General features: G+C 43.1%; 1 protein-coding gene across 1 annotated transcript; it reads left to right on the top strand.

Annotated features, from left to right (window-relative positions):
* Positions 1–102: 102 nt before the first annotated feature.
* On the top strand, positions 103–18,301 carry LEMD2 (LEM domain nuclear envelope protein 2). The gene is made up of 9 exons (XM_035121706.3): positions 103–1,280; positions 2,733–2,773; positions 4,180–4,255; positions 6,957–7,033; positions 7,685–7,764; positions 14,194–14,339; positions 15,576–15,677; positions 15,777–15,879; positions 16,434–18,301. Exons 1-9 carry the CDS (start codon positions 155–157, stop codon positions 16,582–16,584), a joined length of 1,902 nt encoding a protein of 633 aa, XP_034977597.2. The 5' UTR covers positions 103–154; the 3' UTR covers positions 16,585–18,301.
* Positions 18,302–19,509: the final 1,208 nt, after the last annotated feature.

The following is a 19,509-nucleotide window of genomic DNA, read 5'->3' as shown; positions in this document are numbered from 1 at the left end:
CTCAATATGGCGGCCACGTCGGCGGCGGCCCTGACCTCCACATGATGGCAACTGGAAGAGAGACGCCTGCTTTCCCCTACCAAGATGGCGGTAAGCCCTTCCTCGCCGGAGAAGGTATCACTTCCGGCTCGCGCTCCTCCGCTCCTCTCTGGCTATGGCCGCAGCGGGTCTGTCGGACGCAAAGCTGCGGGCGGAGCTGCTGGGCCTCGGCTACCAGCCGGGGCCCATTACCGATTCCACCCGCAAGCTCTACGCTAAGAAACTCACCCGGCTGAGGGCCGAGGTGGCTGCTGGGCTGAGGAGCCGCGGCAGCGCCGGCCAGACACACCCTCAGGGCCCGACAGGCCCCGCGAGCCCCAAGGCCGCGGCCGGGCCCAAGGCGGCTCCCCGGGGGCCCCGCGTCCCGGTTAGGAGGGAGGAGAGCGATGAGGAAGAGGAGGAGGGGGAGGAAGAGGAGGAAGAAGGGAACGACTACGAGCCGCCTCGTCGGGAGGCGGCGAGCGGGAGTCGAGGGCTGCTGCCTCAGGGCAATGACTGGCGGGCAGAGAGCGGGCTCGCCGCCCCCCGGAGGCCCCATTTGACGGCTCGGGAGGGAGCGACGCCGAGCAGCCGCTGGGAGGGCAGTAGCGGGTTGACTTCGAGGAGAGCCCGGCTGGAGGCGGGAGATGGCTTCGAGGCCCCTTACCAAAAGGATGCGGCGGCGCCCAGGTTCACCCCCAGCCCTTCGTGGGGAGCAGCATCCCCAGGAGGTGGCATAGGGTCAAGTCCCAGCAAGTGGTGGGAGAGCGAGCAGAGCGTGAGCCCCAGCCTTTCCTGGAAGCTCCCCGTGGTGGGGGGCAGTGCTGCAGGCTTCAGTAACAGGGCCCACCTCGAGGCCGAAAGGGGGATCGCCCCAAGCGCCTTCAGTAACAGGGCCCACCTAGAGACAGAAAGGGGAGTCACCCCAAGCTCCTATTTGGGGTCGCTGACCCAAAGGAGCGAAGAGGGGCTGACCTACAGGTCCCCATGGAGAGCGCAGAAGGAGGTTGGGCTAGCGCCCAGGAGTTTGAAAACAACACCATGGGGGGCAAGAGAGTTGGGTAGGGAGACACGTTGGGATGGGACGCGCCAGCATGTAGGCTTGAAACCCCAAGCGCAGGGCATAAGGAGGAAAGGCAGAGGCCTAGAATTTTATCTCTCCTGGTTCCTGTGGCTGGCAACCATAGGGCTGCTGGTAATTTTCCTGGGCATCCTTTGGGTGAAGATGATGGGACCTCCCCGACTGGAAGGACCTGAGAATTGTACGTGCGGGGTGTAATGCTGTTTTTCCCCTTCAACCCTGCTTCCATCTCTTCTTCCTCTTGCTGATAGCCTCATTTAGAGTTTTGTTGTTCCAGTTCCTTTTCTTTTCGGCTTGTTGCTTACGGAAACACAACTCGTAGAATGTTTTTGTGGCGAAAGTTAGCACCCGTTCCTTCAAAAGCTCATAATCAATGTACAAAAATGACTGAGGCTGCATGCTCACTATGTCTTTAAAGCACATTCAAAACACATTTTCCCCCTCAATGCTAGGCGCTGTAGTTTATTAAGGGTTGCTAGGAATTGTAACTCAATGATGGGTGAACTACAGCACCCAGAATCCTTTGAGGGAAAGAATGCAGTTGCAGTGTGCTTGAAAGTTATAATAGCCTAAAGATGATTAATCTTTTCAAGTAACCATTATAGGAAGTTTGTCCTGGCCCAGGTTCTAAGAATATGTTGTCAAAAGAAAGCTTTATGATGTCTTTCAGATTGGCTGCCTAGCAACTACTGATCTTGAAATGTTTAATAGTTACAGACACCAAAGAGATTAAGCAGATGAATTCTACCTTTTGAAAAGGATAGACTGAAATAACAATTCTCTTGTATGACTTTAGAATGACAAGTAGGAGATGGACATGGTTGTTACTAATAGGATGTTTCCTTCACTCTCTTAGACTACCACTCCAAAAGTCATAACAGTTACTTCAGTGACTACAAATTCATGATCAACTGGACAGTTTTTCTGGTCACTTTGTTCTTGCAAAGTATTGTGGGAAAATGTGTAAAAGATTCTTCCCACCCACTCCGATTTTAAAAACTGGTGAACTTTTATATGACGGTATATATCAGCTGTTACCCTTAGGTTACAGATTTATGATGAAGTAGTGGGATGTTCTTACTCATGCCAGAAATCAGTTTAGCATGCTTTCACCAGCATAACAGTAACTTCCTACAGTATGATAGCAAAATACTGTCTCAGTCAAGATTTGTCTGCACTATGTTTTAATCCATAAGTGTTCAAGAAACTAAACCACATTTTCTCTCTATAGTTACATTCAGAATCAAACCCCCAGATACTCTGCAAAGTAAACAAATGTGCTTATTTTGACATGAATGCAGAATAGTTATTTATTTCTCTTGTCTGATACTATGTTATGTAAATCATTTCCTTTTGATGGGAAATCTATGGATGCTTAACTTCCCAGTAAGTCCAATTGAACAAAATGGGGCATTTCCAAGGAACATTACTGTATTAGGTTTGTATTGCAGGTTTAACAAAATAGCATGCTTAGAGAATAAATTCCAGAAAAGTAGCCATGTCCATCTTCTGTAACAAAACAAAGTGGGCTTTAATCCGCAAAAGTTTATGCCACAATGAACTGTTAGTTTTGAAGATGCTACAAGACTAATTGTTTTTTAAAAAATAAATCCTTATTTTTTCTCATTCACAGTTAAGCTATTGCCCATGGATTGTGAAAGAACTAAAGAAGGTGTAAGTGTGAATCTTATTACCATCTCCAATGTTAAATTTCATTAATAAGTACAATGTACAGCTTACCTGTGACCCCTATCAGCCCCAGGCAGTTTGGCTAAAGGCTAGAGATGATGGGGAGTTTGTTCCACAATATCTGGAGGGCCACAGGCAGTGCTTTTTCTGGGGGGACGCTGGGGTCTGCATACCCCTAAACATTTTGTGAATACAGTGGTGCCTCGCTAGATGAATTTAATTTGTTCCACGGGTCTTTTCTTATAACGAAAAATTCATCTAGCGAATCCCATAGGAATGCATTGAATTTTTTTTAATATATTTTTTTTTAAAAAAATTGCCCATAGGAACGCATTAATTGAATTTCAATGCATTCCTATGGGAAACTGCGATTCGCTAGACAAATTTTTCATAAAACGAATTCGTCTAGCGAGGCAACCTCTGCTCGAAAAATCCTTTCGTTAAGCGGAAATTTCGTTAAGCAGGGCATTTGTTAAGCGAGGCACCACTGTATAAGTTTGGCCTCATTGAGGGGCAGTATTTCAATATGAGTAGGAAAATGAGAGTATCCCTAAACATTTTTTTTAGAAAAAAGCACTGGCCATAGGTCACTTAGTATCTGTGTTGCTACAGAAGAAAACCTCTGCTATTTTCCAAGAGAAATCTAATGATTTATTGATGTGCAATTAACAGACAGCTTGTTATAGATTACTAATTCAGACCATGTAAATCTAAGCTGCTGCAAATCTAAATCCTTCTTATTTTAGAGAAATATTCGTTAGTCAGTTGTAACAAAAGTGAGACTGATTTGTGACAAGGATTTCATCTGTAAAGCTACTTTTAAATAACAAGCTTAATAGAGCTAACCGTCTTTAATCTCTCCTGATGTGTGCTTGTAGTTGTGACTTTTTCTATAACATGTAGATGAATAAGACAAACCTTGTTATATAGTGCATATAATTAAAATGAAAGCCCTTGGTTTTTTTGTACATACGTAGATTTAAGATTATTTATCATCAAACTTACCGGTATTTAGAATATAAGAATTTGAGATCTGAGGACTGTATAGTTTTTGCACACACACCCAACCCCAAAATCCAATGTTTTACAGTGCACATAATCCACAGGATGTGATGGGTTTTATTCTGATAGTAACTGCAATGAAGGGAACTGATATATATTGAGTCCACTCATTCTCACCATCATCATACAAAATGATATACTTTAGCAATGACATTTGCAGAAAGAGAGAATTAAACTCCTGGCAAGAAACGAGGTCTTATGAGTCCATCCTTAGTTTTCAGTAGCTAAATTAGAGCGCATGAGAAATGTTCTATTTGATAGTTAGTTGTAATTTTTGTAGTTGGTTGAATTAAAGATCTGATGAATAATTTTCTCTCTTAATTTTTCAGTACTGTCAGGAAAAGCATGAAGAAATGGTAATGACCATTCTGTATGAACTATACAATTATCTTGCAATTCAAGCTGGTAAGTTCTTATTTATCTTTTTTCCAGTCATTTGTTCAAAGAAAATAGGTGTATACTAGCTAGGTTTTTTCAACCTTAATTTGAATTTAAAAGAGTGAGGACTGTTTTGTTTCCCTTCAAAGCCTGCAGAGGAATGTAGGAAAAACAGCCTTTCTAAATCTGAGCTGCATTATTATTAAAACAATCACCCCCTAATATGGCACTGATGTTTTCACATAGATAAAATGAGATTTAGGGTCATATTCAATTACTTTAGGGTCATATTCAACTAATCCATTGTGAGCCCATACAAGGATTCCCATTAGCGCAATGGGAATTCCCTCCTTTCCTCCCCCTGCACATATGCTGTGCCATTCCTATATCAGCTCCGGGAGGTTGGGGAAAAGCACAGTACAGATTTGATGAGAAGAGAGGGGGACAAGGAAAGTCCTTATCCTAACATAACCTTAGCCTTTGTGCTATGTTGAATACATGTCAAGCATTTCAGTTCTCAGATGTGCTTTCCTGATGTGACCCCCAGTCCATGTCCAAAATAGAGATGCAGTTCACAAGTTAAGTTCAAGACCTTCCTCTAGCTTTCACAGATACACAGCTTAAGGTTACCAGGAGTCCCCGTTTCCTGTGAACAGTCCCCAGATTTACAAATCAGTCCCCTGACAAAATCCTATCATTCCGACTCATTTCAATGAAGTGTCCCTGGATTCATTGAAAAAAATCTGGTAACCTTAATTTAGCAGATGACTAATCAAAATATCCCAAAGGATATTGATATGCTTTTCCCTGTGAAAGCCATGGTTGTGTGTTCATCCTTCACCCATCTCATCCTGGATACTATATGGAATGTTTCCATGAATGAGTTCCCTGATCACAGCAATGTATATGCCCCCTTTCCACCAGGCTGGCCCATTTTATATCATTAAGCATTACATTTCTCTCTGTGTGTCCCATTCTGCATTGCAGAACTGAACTGTGTCTGGAAAAACTTTGGAGGTCACTAGGGTGAGCTCCCATTGCTCGGTCCCAGCTCCTGCCATCCTAGGAAAGCACGTCAAAGTGCAAGTAGATAAATAGGTACCGCTCTGGCGGGAAGGTAAACGGTGTTTCCGTGCACTGCTCTGCTTTCGCCAGAAGCGGCTTAGTCATGCTGGCCACATGACCCGGAAAAACTCTGCGGACAAACGTTGGCTCCCTCGGCCTGTAAAGCGAGATGAGCGCCACAGCCCCAGAGTCGTTCGCGACTGGACTTAACTGTCAGGGGTCCTTTACCTTTTTCTAGGCAGCATTTCTTTAACGGCAACAGGGTCCTAGATGCGGTAGGCTGTAATCCTCTGCACACATTGGACACAGTGGGACTTTCAAATCGAAATGCAAAGGATTGCACTGTTAAATAACTTCTTGCGTCGTTCTCAGTATAGTTTGTTTGTATCTTGAACATATTTTTTTTTCAGCTGTCAACACAGCAGACGTTTTAATAGCTGGCCAAAACTACTTTGTGGGCAGTGGATGGTAGGGGTTTTAGGCCACTGTTTCATATAGTAGGCTTGTTTCCTGAATTTCAGTGGTTCTTAAGCTTTGTTGAAATTAATTTGTTTGTTCTTTGTACATCACATTTTCTTACCTTGTGGCCACTCTGCAGGGAAGGATACTTAAAAGTCTTTTGAACAAAAAATCATGACTGGTTATGTTCTTTATAACCACAGTGGGGGGCAGTGCATAAACTGCTTGCACTGTTGAAGAATTTGGCTTCTTTTCAGTTCAGATTTTGACATTTAACTTTAAAATTGGGTTGTGTCATCAGCATGTGGTAGATATATCAAAGCGTTCTTGATGGCTTCATGGCCTTGCAAATGAGAAACCAGTTTTTTTTAAAAAAAAAACCTGTCACTGGACAACTGCTTAAGTGTCAGGCTGTATCTTAGAGAGTGTGTCCATTATGATAGGCAGCAATCCCGTCTCACGCCCCTCTTGTGTTTATTGTGAAAGTCATAGTAGTAGTATGCCACCCTTCTTCCAAAGATCACAGGGCAGTCACAACAAAATGGCAACAACAAAATGAGAAAACAAAATACATAATAAAAACAAGAACAAAGCATTAGTCCTCCTCCCACAAGCAAATTTAAAGGCCATAGAATGTTAATCAACCAAAGGCCTGGTTATAGAGAAATGTTTTCGCCTGGCACCTAAAGATTTGTAATGAAGGCATCAGGTGAACCACAGAACATAACCTAACCAGCAGCTAAGTGGCAGCCCCGCTCTAAAACCTTTTCAGCATTGGAAGCCGGTCAACGTGTAACATCCCTGATCCCATCCTGAACATGAATCATCATGAAAGCATTTTTAAGGGGCATCTGGGGGTGGCCTCAGACATGTTATAAATCTTTGTATAATTTAGTATCCCATTACCCCAAAGTATTAGGCAAGGTACAGTTACACAAAGGCGGGACACATACATGCATTTCTTCAAAGGTATGGGCTGCTCTCATGGAATAAATGTGAGGTTTGATTGCCTTATGCTAGCATGTATACAGCAGTACAAATGTTATTAAGTCATAAAACTAAACCAGGTCTATATTCTGTAAAAACATTTTGGCTAGCATTAAAAGTGCTTTAAAAAGGAACTTAGCTCAGTGCTTCTTTACTATTTGGCAAGTTTCATGATTTCCATGTCAATAACGCTTTCTGTCTCTCCCACCACCACCAGGCAACTTTGAGTGTGGAAACCCTGATAATCTAGAAAGTAAATGCATTCCAGTGAGTGTGGCAAAGGATTATATAGAGGTAAGCAAGGCTATGACATTTTTCTATTGCTGTATATATTTGTATCTGCTATTTATTGCATTAAAACTAACTTTTATTTTATTTTTTCCCTTCAGTAATTTTATTATTATTATTTTGGCTGTTACTTGGTTGGCATTTTTTTCTTTTGAGTTGTTGCGTTGGAAAGCCTAAATAATATGACTGCTGAGACTTACCATTTCTTTTTCCATTTGAGAAACCAAAATCTTCCAGCATTTTAAAGTGGTTGCTTACAAAGCAGTAGTAAACACATTGCTTTCCTCTTTTCTTTTCTTTTTTGTACCTCTCTATAGAAAAGGATTGTTAGTATACTATAGTTATGCACACTTATGGGGTGTGTTCCTGCATCAAATATGATCATAAAATTATAGTCTTAGCTACTTAGAAAACTGAATAGAATCCTAACACTCATTTTAATGCATTTAAAAGGTTGCTAAACTACCGTAATTGTGCTGTAAATAGGAACCCTGTGTATATTTTCTCAAATTCCTCTGTATATTTTCTCAAATTCCCTGGAAAAGCAGGTGGAATATAAATATAATAAATTAAACAATATGGAAAGAATGTATTTACAGAAAAGTCTCACTGCTAGCTGAATGCAGAACTTACATCTTGGGGCCCACTTCCTTACAGAATGTGACTGCCTACAGTGCACAAAGGTTTGTGGATGCTTTGCAGCGGTTACTGGACAATCACAGAGACTCGGGGATATGGTAAGTGCATTGGAATGACCTGTGTTAAATTTATCTCCATATCTGTTCACTATCCCATGAGATTCAGTAGAGATGTGACTCAGGGAACCATAAGTGACTGTTTGAAAAGCAAGCAGTGTAAGACTTTCCCTAGGAAGACCCCCCAGGCTCCTAGAACCTGCTAACTACAAATGTTCTTCTAAGCCTGGCACTGTAAGATGTTTTTATTTATATTTGCATTTGATCTGCAGAATTTGATACCCACCAAGTTGTCCACCAGAGGTTTGGTAATTCACCTCCTTTTGCTTTCTGCCTGACATTGCCAAAACATGGGTTGACGGGCAACTGGAAGGTCATAGTTGCTAGCTGTGCAGCTGCATAACTCTCAAAGAAATGAAAGGCTGGATTTATAAAGGTGCAGTTGTACCAGGGCCCAATGCCTGCAAGGGGGCTTGAACTGAGCTTCCTTTCGCTCCTCCTCCTCCTCAGTGTCTGTCCCTACATCTTATAAAGCAAGATGTGCAAACACCCTTCTAAGCAATTTCTGTGAGATAAGCCAGCCTGGCTACTCCCACTTTTCAGTGTTTGTACTCTGTGAATGGAGTCAGAACTGTGATGAGCGAGTTATTTGGACAACATACCGTACTACAGGAATCTCTGCAGTTCTAAAGAGCTGCTGTTCTCCTCTCCCCGTTAGTGTGCTTTCCTTTCCTGCCTCTGTCCTTGGGATTTATAGTTTCTTTCCGTTCCATTCTGTTCCTTTTTAAAATGAAAGAAAATCAATCTGCTCTCCACAATCCCCCACCCCCATTTTTCACCATGTGAAAAATGAACATAATATTTTAGCAGCAGTTAATTCATTTTCAGCTTTGTATTCTTGTTCTAAAAAAGGTGTGCCTAGACATAACCTAGGTTTAAGGTGCCATTTAGCTCCTAGCTTTCACCTCTCAGTTTCTAACACTGGCTATAGGTCTAAAATAACTCCTTGGGAATAAATCTATTGTGCACTCTAGCCTGGGAACAATATCACAGCTGAACACAAGTGGGATTGTGCATCTAAAGCATCCAACCATCTGGCCAGGTTAGTATTGGTTGAAGCCTTGGAGGTGTATTTAAGTGCGAGTGGGCAGAAAAATCTGGCCCTTTTGTAGTACAAAGGTGCATCGCTCTGGTTAAAGGAACCAAAAGTTGATACCTATGATAAAAGCACCAAGTCCCCTTTTGTAGGCATTTAATGCCTCCTCCTGTATCTCCACAACAGGCATGCAAAACAGGTTTGACTGACTGACCCAGGTTAGGAAGTGAGCAAAACCAATGAGATTTGAGTATAAAATATGAAAATGCATGTGTATTCATTTTGTTGGTTGTCAAAATGTTCGTCTTTTGCTGAGAGCTGTAAAACTGCACATGCTCAGAGTATTTATTTGATAGTCCATGAAAGTAATAATAAATTTAAGAAATATCTTGACATATTTTCTGGTACTTTATTTCATGCATTCCTTTTGGGAGGAAGAGGGGGGACTGCACCAGCCCTCCAACTGCCTTAATGTGGCCTTGATGGTGTGTGCAGGCCTGACTTGTAATGCTTGGCTGTTAAACTTTATTTATTTCTTATTTGTGGAAGCTAGTGTGGTGTAATGATGGGGGCTTCCTGGTTCAAATCTTACATCTCCTTAGGACAGTTGCTCTCACATGCATACCTGTAATATGGAGATGATAACAGCCTACCCTACAGGAGGAAGGTAGGGGAAGTCCCATTGCACACTCAGAAATAGTGGTGCTGTCAGGACACTTGCTTAGCACTGCTTTGGATACAACTCAGTACATAGACTGGCTGTCATTTCTCAATCTGGAACCTCATTGGATCATATGGGGTAAGCAATATTTTGGTACATCATAACTGAGAAACCTGAGGCTCTCCCTGCTAATACCAGGGTGTTACTTGAAATACCAACAGTTCAGAATGCAGTGATCTCTCAGTTACGGAACAAGGGTACACTCTGCCTTTTCTGGGCTTTCAGGTGGACTGTAAAACTGATTCCAGTCCTCTGAGATTTATTAATTTTATTTTGTTTTAAGAGATTGATACTGAATACCATGTAGTTTATGCAGGTGGTTGAAATATGAGCTTGGTTATGCTGGCCTAGCTTTCATGTGGTTTAAATTCAGGAGATTCACGGAGCATTTGTTCCCGTTCTCTTGTGCTTGAAGCAAATGTAGTTATGTTAAAGGGAAGTTTTATGCTCTTTAAGGTATCTATAACACATACGAAATTTGGATAGTCTTGGTCACATCTTCAGAGTAGCTAACTTGCTCACTTGCATAAAGGGCAATATCCTTGCTGTCTTCAGTTGGTTCTGGAAGAACAGAATAAGCTTTTTTTCCCAGCAGCTGAGTTTGTTTATTTGTAAATGGTGGCTGCAGACTGTCTGGAGAGCAAACATCACCCTGTGCAAATCATTTCAGCTCTTTGAAAAATCATGCCATCTCTCTGAGTGCCTATTATATATTTATGAGGACTTCCTTGCCTGTCTCGTCCCGATATTATAGATTACTCTCTTGAACTGTGAGGGAGATATCAAGAGCCACTTGCTGCCGGCAGGAAGCCCATATAAATATATTTTCAAACTCTAATACAGATGTGCTATTTGAAAACACAATTATTTTGGTGAGCAGGAAAGGATGGATAATAGCAATTTGAAATGCATTCCTTTGCAGTTACCAGAGATTCAAGCCAGCTAGTGTGCTAAGATTATTCAATCTCCACTCATCATAGTTATTTCTGTGTGGTGTAGAATTCTTTATTTGAGATTCTGCATTTGTAGTCCTGTCTACAAAAGTTACTGTTGAAATTCCCATAGGCCTCAAATGACTTACTGTTTCTCATGAAGCTTGTAATCATGTCTCAGTTCAGGTTTTTTGGTAGGGTTAACCTGTTAGGACCCTGTTTTCACAATAGATTTTAAATCTGTTCAGCCACTGTGGCTTCAGTCTAACCAAAGATACTGGGAAAGATTGTTTAAAATTAGTTAGCCCTTTCAGCCTTTCACAGAAGTCCCGGCACACTTGTAAGCGTGATGTAGTGGTTAGAGCAGGGGTCCCCAGACTACGGCCCGGGGGCCGGATGCGGCCCAATTAGCCTGCCAATCCGGCCCGCGACGACCCCCGCCACCCGCCGCCGCCCGCTCTCGCGGCGCGCAGCGTGGCAGCGCTCTTCCGGGTTGGGAAAAAAGCGCTGAAAATCCTTTCTGCGCATGCGTATGGGCCTCTCCCGACCCGGAAGAAGTCATTTCTGGTGCACTTCCGGGTCGGGGGAGGCCCACGCGCATGCGCACAACGGATTTTTGGCGCTTTTCCGCCCCTGGAAGCGCCGCGCCCCCGCCCGCCGGCCCGCACAGGCACGCGCTCCCCCGCCCTCCGGCCCGACACGCGATTGGCGCGGTGGGAACCGGCCCAAACGCCGGTAAGTCTGGGGACCCCTGGGTTAGAGTTTTGGGCTCAGACTTGGGATACCAGGGTTCAAATCACCAATAGGCCGTGAAACTTGCTGGTGACCTTGGGCTGGTCACTGCTTCTCAGCCTCACAGAGTTGTTGTGAGGATGAAATGGGTAGGGGGAGAATCCCTGTATTGAGTTCCTTGGAGGAAAGGTAGGATATACTGTAAAAATAATAAGAAAATAAATAAATAAATACTGGTAACTATAATTCCTCGAGTTCTTTGGGGGAAGCCATTGTTGTTAAAATGGTATCAGATTCAATCTTTTATCAAGGCAGAATGATAGAAGAGTAAAACAATTTGCCTGTATATGTGTCCCTTTTGAAGCCCATGAGATTAGTGCACAAATTTGCATAGAATGCCTGGTACCAGATTTTAATTATTTTGGTATGGAATACAGTTCTGGGTAATGTTTTGAAGCTGATCCCAAAAGTACAGTCTTGCTGTGTTTTCATGTAAGTTGGTAGGTGCCAGTGCCTCAGTTCAGTAGTGTTTATCAGATTTCAGGCATAATTTTGAGGCATTGTTAACTCTCTCACTGCTGTAGAATAATTCAACAAGCCCGAGGCTGTGAGCAACAACAAAATACTCTCCTCCCCTAATCTCATTATCTAAAACTCTGCTGTAACCTAATGTTCGAAAATGTGTTCCATTTTTCCATTCTTTGTATAGGAAGACTCCACACTGCTAAACACTGTTCCCTTAGGGACATGCTTAGAATTGCTGGTGGGATGGAATTCAGTGTTTTCTAATTAAGATTTTCTTCACTGTTACAAGCCATAGCCTGGAAGCGTAAAATACACTCCCCACTTTTGTATTCACCATAATTAAGAGTTTCATCAACACTTGAGCAAATGGATCCTGTTCTGGCAGCTCAATATGAAACTCAATAAGAATGTACAGCATACTAAAGACCTGCTGCAGGCTTTCCAACAAATGTTGTGTGAACTTATTTGACACTGTTCTGTTAAGAGCAGAACCAAATAAGACAGCTGTGCTTGGGAACCCTGCTCCACATTTTAAGATCTTTCAGAAACTTGGGATCCAAATAATCCATGGGGGTGGGTAAAAAGTTGGGTGTAATGCGGTATGTCAGGAGCTTATGTGCACTGTTCAGCAGTATTTCTTGGACAACTGATTTGGACTATCTGTATGATGAGCTATTAATTGCAACGCTGGTGTAACATCAGTTGGCTGCCAAAAATGTGATCTGGATTTTTTTGTATACGCTGATTGAAAAGGCCTGGAGACTGGGAATTCTACAGCAGGGCTCTCCCAGATTTTTGTTAGTGAGCCTGCAGAGACTAAATTCAAAGTGCGGTAATTGCTGTACTTCTTCCATCTTTCTGTTTTGCGGCAATTCCTTTATCTGCCTTCAGTTTCTGAGAGAGGTTTTCACAGGCATTTTACCAGCATTGCTAGGGCTGGGCAATATCAGCTTTTCGACATCACGGTGTATCACCAGCCAAACACTGTGGTTTGGCAATATACCGCAATGTTGAAAAAACAAGATGCATTGTCCTCTGCGTGCAAGACACCAGGTGAAACTGCCCCAGCTCTCACCTCAAGAGGGTGAGACAATTCAGCTTGTTTGCGGCACTCAGCTGGGAGGATGGAAGGTCCTCCTGCCAGCTGAGACAGACCCAGTGCTCTTGCCGCTCTCACACAAGCAACAGAAGCATCAGGGCTGCTTTGCGCAGCTCAGCTGGGGGGAGGGAACGTCCCCTCCCCCAGCTGAGATTGCCCCAGTGCTCTTGCGCAGGCAGAGCATCGGGGCTCCTTTAACTGTTCGCTACAGAGAACGGCAAACACACTCTCCTCAGCTGAGCAGTTTCACAGAACCCCCACGCTGTTGCAGGCTTGTGTGAGCCAGGGCTGGGCTGGGGCCTGGCAGCTGCACACTCCTCAGTCGAACAGTTTAAAGATGCAGAGGGAGGAACAAGCTGTATCGGGGCCGTCGGCAAAGTGGGATGGCAATTTCACTCAGTAATATATCATTGGGGAAACCACCACCGCTCCTGAGTCCCTCTGCTAGTGGATGCTGCTAGTGGATGCTGCTAGCAGAGGGACTCGGGAGCGGTGGCGGTTTCACCAGTGATACGCCTCTGAGTGCAACCGACGTCACGGTCTGCTTCTCATACTGGTCCTGGGTGATAAATTGATACATTGCCCAGGCCTAGCATGTACAGACTCTTAAATTCTATATTCACACATTCTGCTGTCATGCAAGTCCATTTACTCAACTGCATGGTTTGAAAGCACTCCATGCCCAGTTACCAAATATCCTGAGATAATCGTCTCTTGCATTGAGACTCCCTTATCATGTTTACTCTGCTGGGTCCATGGGAAGCCAAGTTCCTGTAAAGCCCCTCTGGCACAGTTTGCCAAACTATCATTTTGTGGGGAGCTGGAATTATCCTAGTGGTCATTTCCAGTGTTTTCTCATTTTGCAGGATGAGGTTTTTCCTTATTGCAGATTTTGCACAGAATAAATTTGGTGTGCATATAATTATAGGCTTTCCCCTTGTCCTTTTCCAAAGATACACCAACATTTAATTCAGGTGAACTTAACATTTTATTCAACAAAATTGACTGCTGGAATTTGTTCCAAGGAAAATAGACCCAACATGCATGCACACTTTCACTTGATCTCTGTGCAGTCACTGGAGGAGGGAATCCAGTTTAAAAGTTTAATCTCCTGTATACTGTACTAAGAGGTGCTGTCAGAACAAACAAAAATACTATAGAAGATGACTACCTTGCTCGTGTGCTATCTTTGTTTGCTCTCATATCCTTCTCAATCTGCTGCTAATGAGCCACTCCTGGAATATTCTGAGAAGGTTGAGAGCAAGAAACTAAGGAGTGTGATGGAGAAGATATAATCCTGATAAATATGGACCATCAGTTTCTTTGCATTGTTCAGTCAAGGAATCTTTCTGCTTCATCCTTTCAGGTTACAAGGCGATGAGAGTTCCGAAGCAGTTACTACAGTGGGCCAAGTGGTTTGTCTCGAATCCACCCGTCCCCGGATGGGCTTAGGCTGCCGTTTCCGCCGGGCACTGAATACAGCAATTACTAACCTATTTATATTCTTCTGGAGTAAGTTTCCCCCTACTTTTATCTGTGACAGCCAAGATCTCCCGACAGTCTTGTACAGTGTGAGATTCTGGAAGGTTGAGGGAATAATGGATGAAATTGCTGAATATTTAACCTTGGGCCTAACAGCAAGAAACAGTCTTGAGACTGACTCACACACTGTGGGTGTTTGCCATTTCATGAAAATCATCCCGTGGCGGTCTCCCTGTGTGCACCAAAACTTCATGCAGTTGTGCTCTGGCATTTACCCCAATGAATTCTGCCCTCCTCCTCACAAGGCACTATTAATACCCTACTTCCTTAACAGTAGCAGTTTTACTTAGTCATGCATTGCTGACTAAGCACAGATCATGCACACACATTAGTTGAGATCCAAGTAGTGTGGTTAGGCATACATTCATGCAGCAGGGCTTCTGCTTCCTGTTTTTCTCCTGCAGCCATCTTTCTCCTCAAACCTCCAGAAGGTTGACCCCCCCCCCCAAAAGGAAATTTTGGGAGCTGCATGAAGAAGAAGCAAAACCTGCAACCCCCACTGTGCAAGAGGATTTTTGTTGCGCAAGTGGGCAGACCTCATTGGATGTCTCCTGTTTCATGGGGAATACCCCGCAAAGAATGTGCATGTGAATAATATAAATGGGAACAGGTTTTACGAGGAAAATACCAGCAGTCAGCCTTTACGCAGCTGGTGTGTTATAGTGGGTGTTGTTTGGATTTAGACTTGGGAGGGGGAGACAAGGTTTCAAATTCCCACTCAGCCATAAAGCTTGCTTGGGCCAGTCACTATGAATTGTCAGGATAAATTGGGATAGCTCTGAATTTCTTTGCTGAAAAAGTGAAACACTGTGATGATCTGCCAAGTTGGTGAAAACAAAGTGTTATGTTGCCATATTTGTAGCTCAATCCTTCACTGAAGTCTTCAGCTAACAGTAACTTAACTGTGTTTGCTAAAGCATAGAGATACCCTGTGAACTGGCAAAGCTAGTCTGATTTTATTTTATTATTAATCTACAAAGATTGCAAATGGTGTTCAGGCTTTATTGGGTCTCCAAGAGAAGAAAGTCTCATAGCTGTGTAGCACCTTCCAAAAAACACGTCTCTACATAATGGCTATAGCTGGGTGCATGGATGGGAATTATTAGAGAGCACCTTTGATAACTGATCTTAAGGATTGCAATGAAATATTTCAGGCTAGCTCATGTGTATTCAGAAGATTTCATCTCTGTGCTTCCTTCCTCACAGGTTTAGCTTTCCTTTGGGGGATTCTGATTCTTCTAAAGTATTACTGGCGGAAAAGGGAAGAAGAGGAACGGGACATGTATAAAATGGTGCAGAAAATCATAGGTAGCATTCACCTGCTAGTCAAATTATAAGTACTGTAAAATCATCTCAGTTTCATCAGTTTGCTTATTTGCCTGACTGCATGTGTTGTTCTCTCAACAGCTGCCGTCCAAGGTCACTACAAAGAATGGGAGCAGAATCTGGAACGGTACCCATATGTAGGCATCCTTCACATCAGAGACACACTCATCCCACCACAAGACAGGTGAGTTTTTCTTTGACTTTATTAATGGTCCTGATTAAGTTACCATGTAGATGTGGGGGTCACTCTTCCAAAATAATGGCCAACCAGTTGTCCCTGAGAAGCAGGCTGAGGAAGCAAGCATCCGTTCATATTTGCCACCAATATTTGGAATGCCTAAGAACTATTTTCCTCCAAATATAGATGATAGCCCCTGATAGGACCAGTCCTTCATGGATGTGCCTGAACTTTTCAAGCCATCTACATTCGGGACCACGATGATAACCTGCAGCAATGAGTTCTATAAGTTGATTGTTCAAAGCTCAAATGAATATTTCCTTCTGCTTGGCCCTGACGCTTTTGCAGATGATGTCTTTTGAGTTCCAGTTTTTAGAGAGAGAGATCTACAATGACACACAAGTTGGAAAGGGGCCTTTTTTCGCTTTTGTAGCTTCAAATGTTGGCTGCTACAGAAATGATCCTTGGTTGATCGTGCTCTAAGCATTAGATTAGACCACCATTTTCCTGCATTGCACAAATGCTCAGCTTTGGTTACAGTGCTCCTTTTTTATCCCCAGGAAAAAAATGAAGCGGGTTTGGGACCGAGCAGTGGACTTCCTTGCTTCAAATGAGTCACGTATTCAGACCGAGTCGCACAGGGTGGCAGGAGAGGACATGCTGGTGTGGCGTTGGACACAGCCTTCTTACCTCTCTGATTCAGATCATTAGCTCTGACCAGAGGCCAAGCCATTGGTTTAACACTGTGCAGGGCGATGTTCCCTCTTCTAGCTAGGGAATGTCCTGTTGCCCAAACTCAGGTGAACCCCTGATACTACTGTACATGTGTGTGAGAGTTGTACAATGACTCCTTGGGGGTGATCATTTTCTGTAAGGAATATAAATGTTGAAATGCAGGTGCACACCAAAGTTACTCTCATGGCATATATTTGGCTTTCATTACGTAACAATTAAAGAAGAGGAAACAGGATTCCTTGCCCTAATTGAAAGATGCCATTGATAGCTTTGCTTTGGTATTAAGGGAAGTCTGTATCCGACCATCTACTCAGAATGTCGGTGCTGACCACTAAAAGATGCTTTGTAAAGGTGTTCATTACAGAAGCACTGTGGATAAGAGTGGACAGCAAATATGCAAGGTATATTTGTTCTTACAAACTGATCAGGAATAATCTACTGGCATTGTTTATTGGGTGATGGGTGGGACTGAGAGGGCCAGGTCTTGAAACTTTGGAGGCAAGGTGGGAGGGGCTTAAAGCTTTTTTTTCCTTAGGCAGTGGTAGGTGAGCACATTTTTTTCCGCAAGCAGTAGAAAGCATTCAGTCTTAAAATGGCTTGGTGGGGAGCACCGGAATGCAAGAGCAGATGGGGCGCCAACAGTGTTTGGTACAAAAACAACTCCTCACAAATCAAGTGTTTACAGGATTGCCCAGGGAGTGGAAATCTTTTATTCAGCCAATATAGTAACATGTTTTGTGCATATAGCACCTTAGTTGGTCCAAGTTCATGCTGGTTTGTTTGTGAGGGGGAGAAACGCACCAAAATGCCATGCACTTCCTCAGTGACGTCATAAAGTCTGAGGCTCTGGCATGATGGCACGTCATTCCATTATTGGTTCAGGGCACCCACTTAACTCATCATGAACTTCGCCTCTGTCCAGTGGATATAGCAAGTTGCATATGAATTTGGAATAAAGTGTGCACATTTGAGCCTCTTTAAGTAAAATGAGCTGAGCCTTTATGCTACCTTTTGTGACATGTTTTGTTTCAACTGGCATATTTTTTTGCAAGTGGGTGGTAGCCTGAACTTGGAAGTTTGCCCTTTTACTCCCCCTGCTGGCAGAGCTGAAAAACTGACAGATTGGAGTTTTCACCTAGGTGCCCTTCGAGGCTGTTTTAGCAGCATGTAGCAATTCATTATGTGCCTCCTGCTGATTCATCATTGCTGAAATCAGTGCAAAGAAAAGCAGCCTCCAAAAACAAAGCACCAGGAGGTCTTATTGGTTAAGTAGAAGAAAATCTTGCATTCATTTGAATTTTATCCCCACATGTTGCCATCTGTAGCGTAGGCGGTGTCTTAGAGCAAAAGAAGAGATGTAACAGATGTCTCCGTGACATTAGCCATCCTTTTTTTTTTTACACAAACACTCCCCTTATACTGTTGAAGCCGATAAACAAATTATTGCTTTTAATGTATTCTTAATTTCTGCTGATGTTTGCAAAAAAATCCACAGTGCCTGCATTCTTAGGGCTTTAAAAGAAACATTTGTGGGTATTTTTTACCATCAGACTCTCAAGGGGAAATGCCAAACAATATTATGTACAGTTGACTAAGCTGTTCATTTATTTTTATGTAGATGGGCTGGTGCTATTTATTATACATTTTGTCTGTCCATTTTATCTTGCAAAATAAAAATTTGCTACAAATGGGACTGACTGGTATTGGTAACTACCGTAGTACCATCTCCTGACAAGGCAGACGCAGGCAGTTTGATTCCCTGGATATTCAATGCTGAAAGCACTCCTGAACTGAACTTCATCTGATCATATGGGGTTGCCATGAGTTATAGACAGCACTGGACAAGCACAATGGTACTTGTAAAAACTAAGGCCTTAGGGTGAGGTCCCATCATCCCTGACCATTGGCCATGCTGGCTAGGGCTGATGAGAGCCTGATTCCAACAACATCTGGAGGGCACTACATTGGCTACTCCTGCCCTGCAAATAACCAAAGCTAAACTCCAGCCTTCAGAAACAATTTACAAACATTCACAATGTCTGAGGATTTTAAAAGTTGAAAGGAAATCATAAGTTTCCAGAATGGATTTGGAAGAGAGATCACAGATCACTCATCCTACTTTTGCCCCTGGTAAACACTTGTTAAACCTGTTTGACCAAGAAGTGATAGTGGGATAAAAATCTCTCAAACTGCTTTAAATTCTTAAGATGGTCACCTGGTTTCCCACAGCACCCGAACTCTCACTAAGCTTAGTTGAGAGCATGTGAACATGCTGGCTCCTGGGGAGGAGCTTGCAGCCACGTTGCTCTTTTTTGGTCCTCCTGGCTAAGGTTTGGCTTAGCGTGCCAACCAGACAAGTTTGTTGTTAAGCCCTTTACTCTCTAGCCACAAGCTGTAACAGAGATTCTCATTTACAGTTCATGGTTAGTCAAGAGAGAGCTTTAACCACAAGTGTCAGGTTGGATGGCACACCATCATTGTCATGAATTTACTTGTATGCCAGGTTTCCATGGCAGAACCATGCTCAAACTAGCGCACGACAACATACAGAATATAATACAACAACAACTAAATATTATACATTAACAGTTACAAAATAACACAATTTAAACAAAACACCACACTAATAATCACTAGGGCAAACAAACATCTCATGTTAATAAATGCTGAAACAATGCCTAAAAATAAAATGCAAAACATCCAAATAGCACCACGCCTTGGCCATGCTTAGTGCAGCTGCAAAAAATGACGAGGAGCAAAATGGATGCAAGCTTCTACCCATGGGCCCTTACATCACACAGTCATGTTTGGCTTAGGGTTAAACTCTTTGCAAAATGAAAATACAAGCAATGAACTATTCCCTGAGAGATGGTAACTTCTAAACATAGCTGGGGATCTGAA

The sequence above is a fragment of the Zootoca vivipara genome, chromosome 7, assembly GCF_965207765.1.
Source record: "Zootoca vivipara chromosome 7, rZooViv2.hap1.1, whole genome shotgun sequence".
NCBI classification, from domain to species: Eukaryota; Metazoa; Chordata; class Lepidosauria; order Squamata; family Lacertidae; genus Zootoca; species Zootoca vivipara.
The sequence above is the reverse complement of the archived record's forward strand: the minus strand, read 5'-3'. Positions and strand labels throughout refer to the sequence as shown.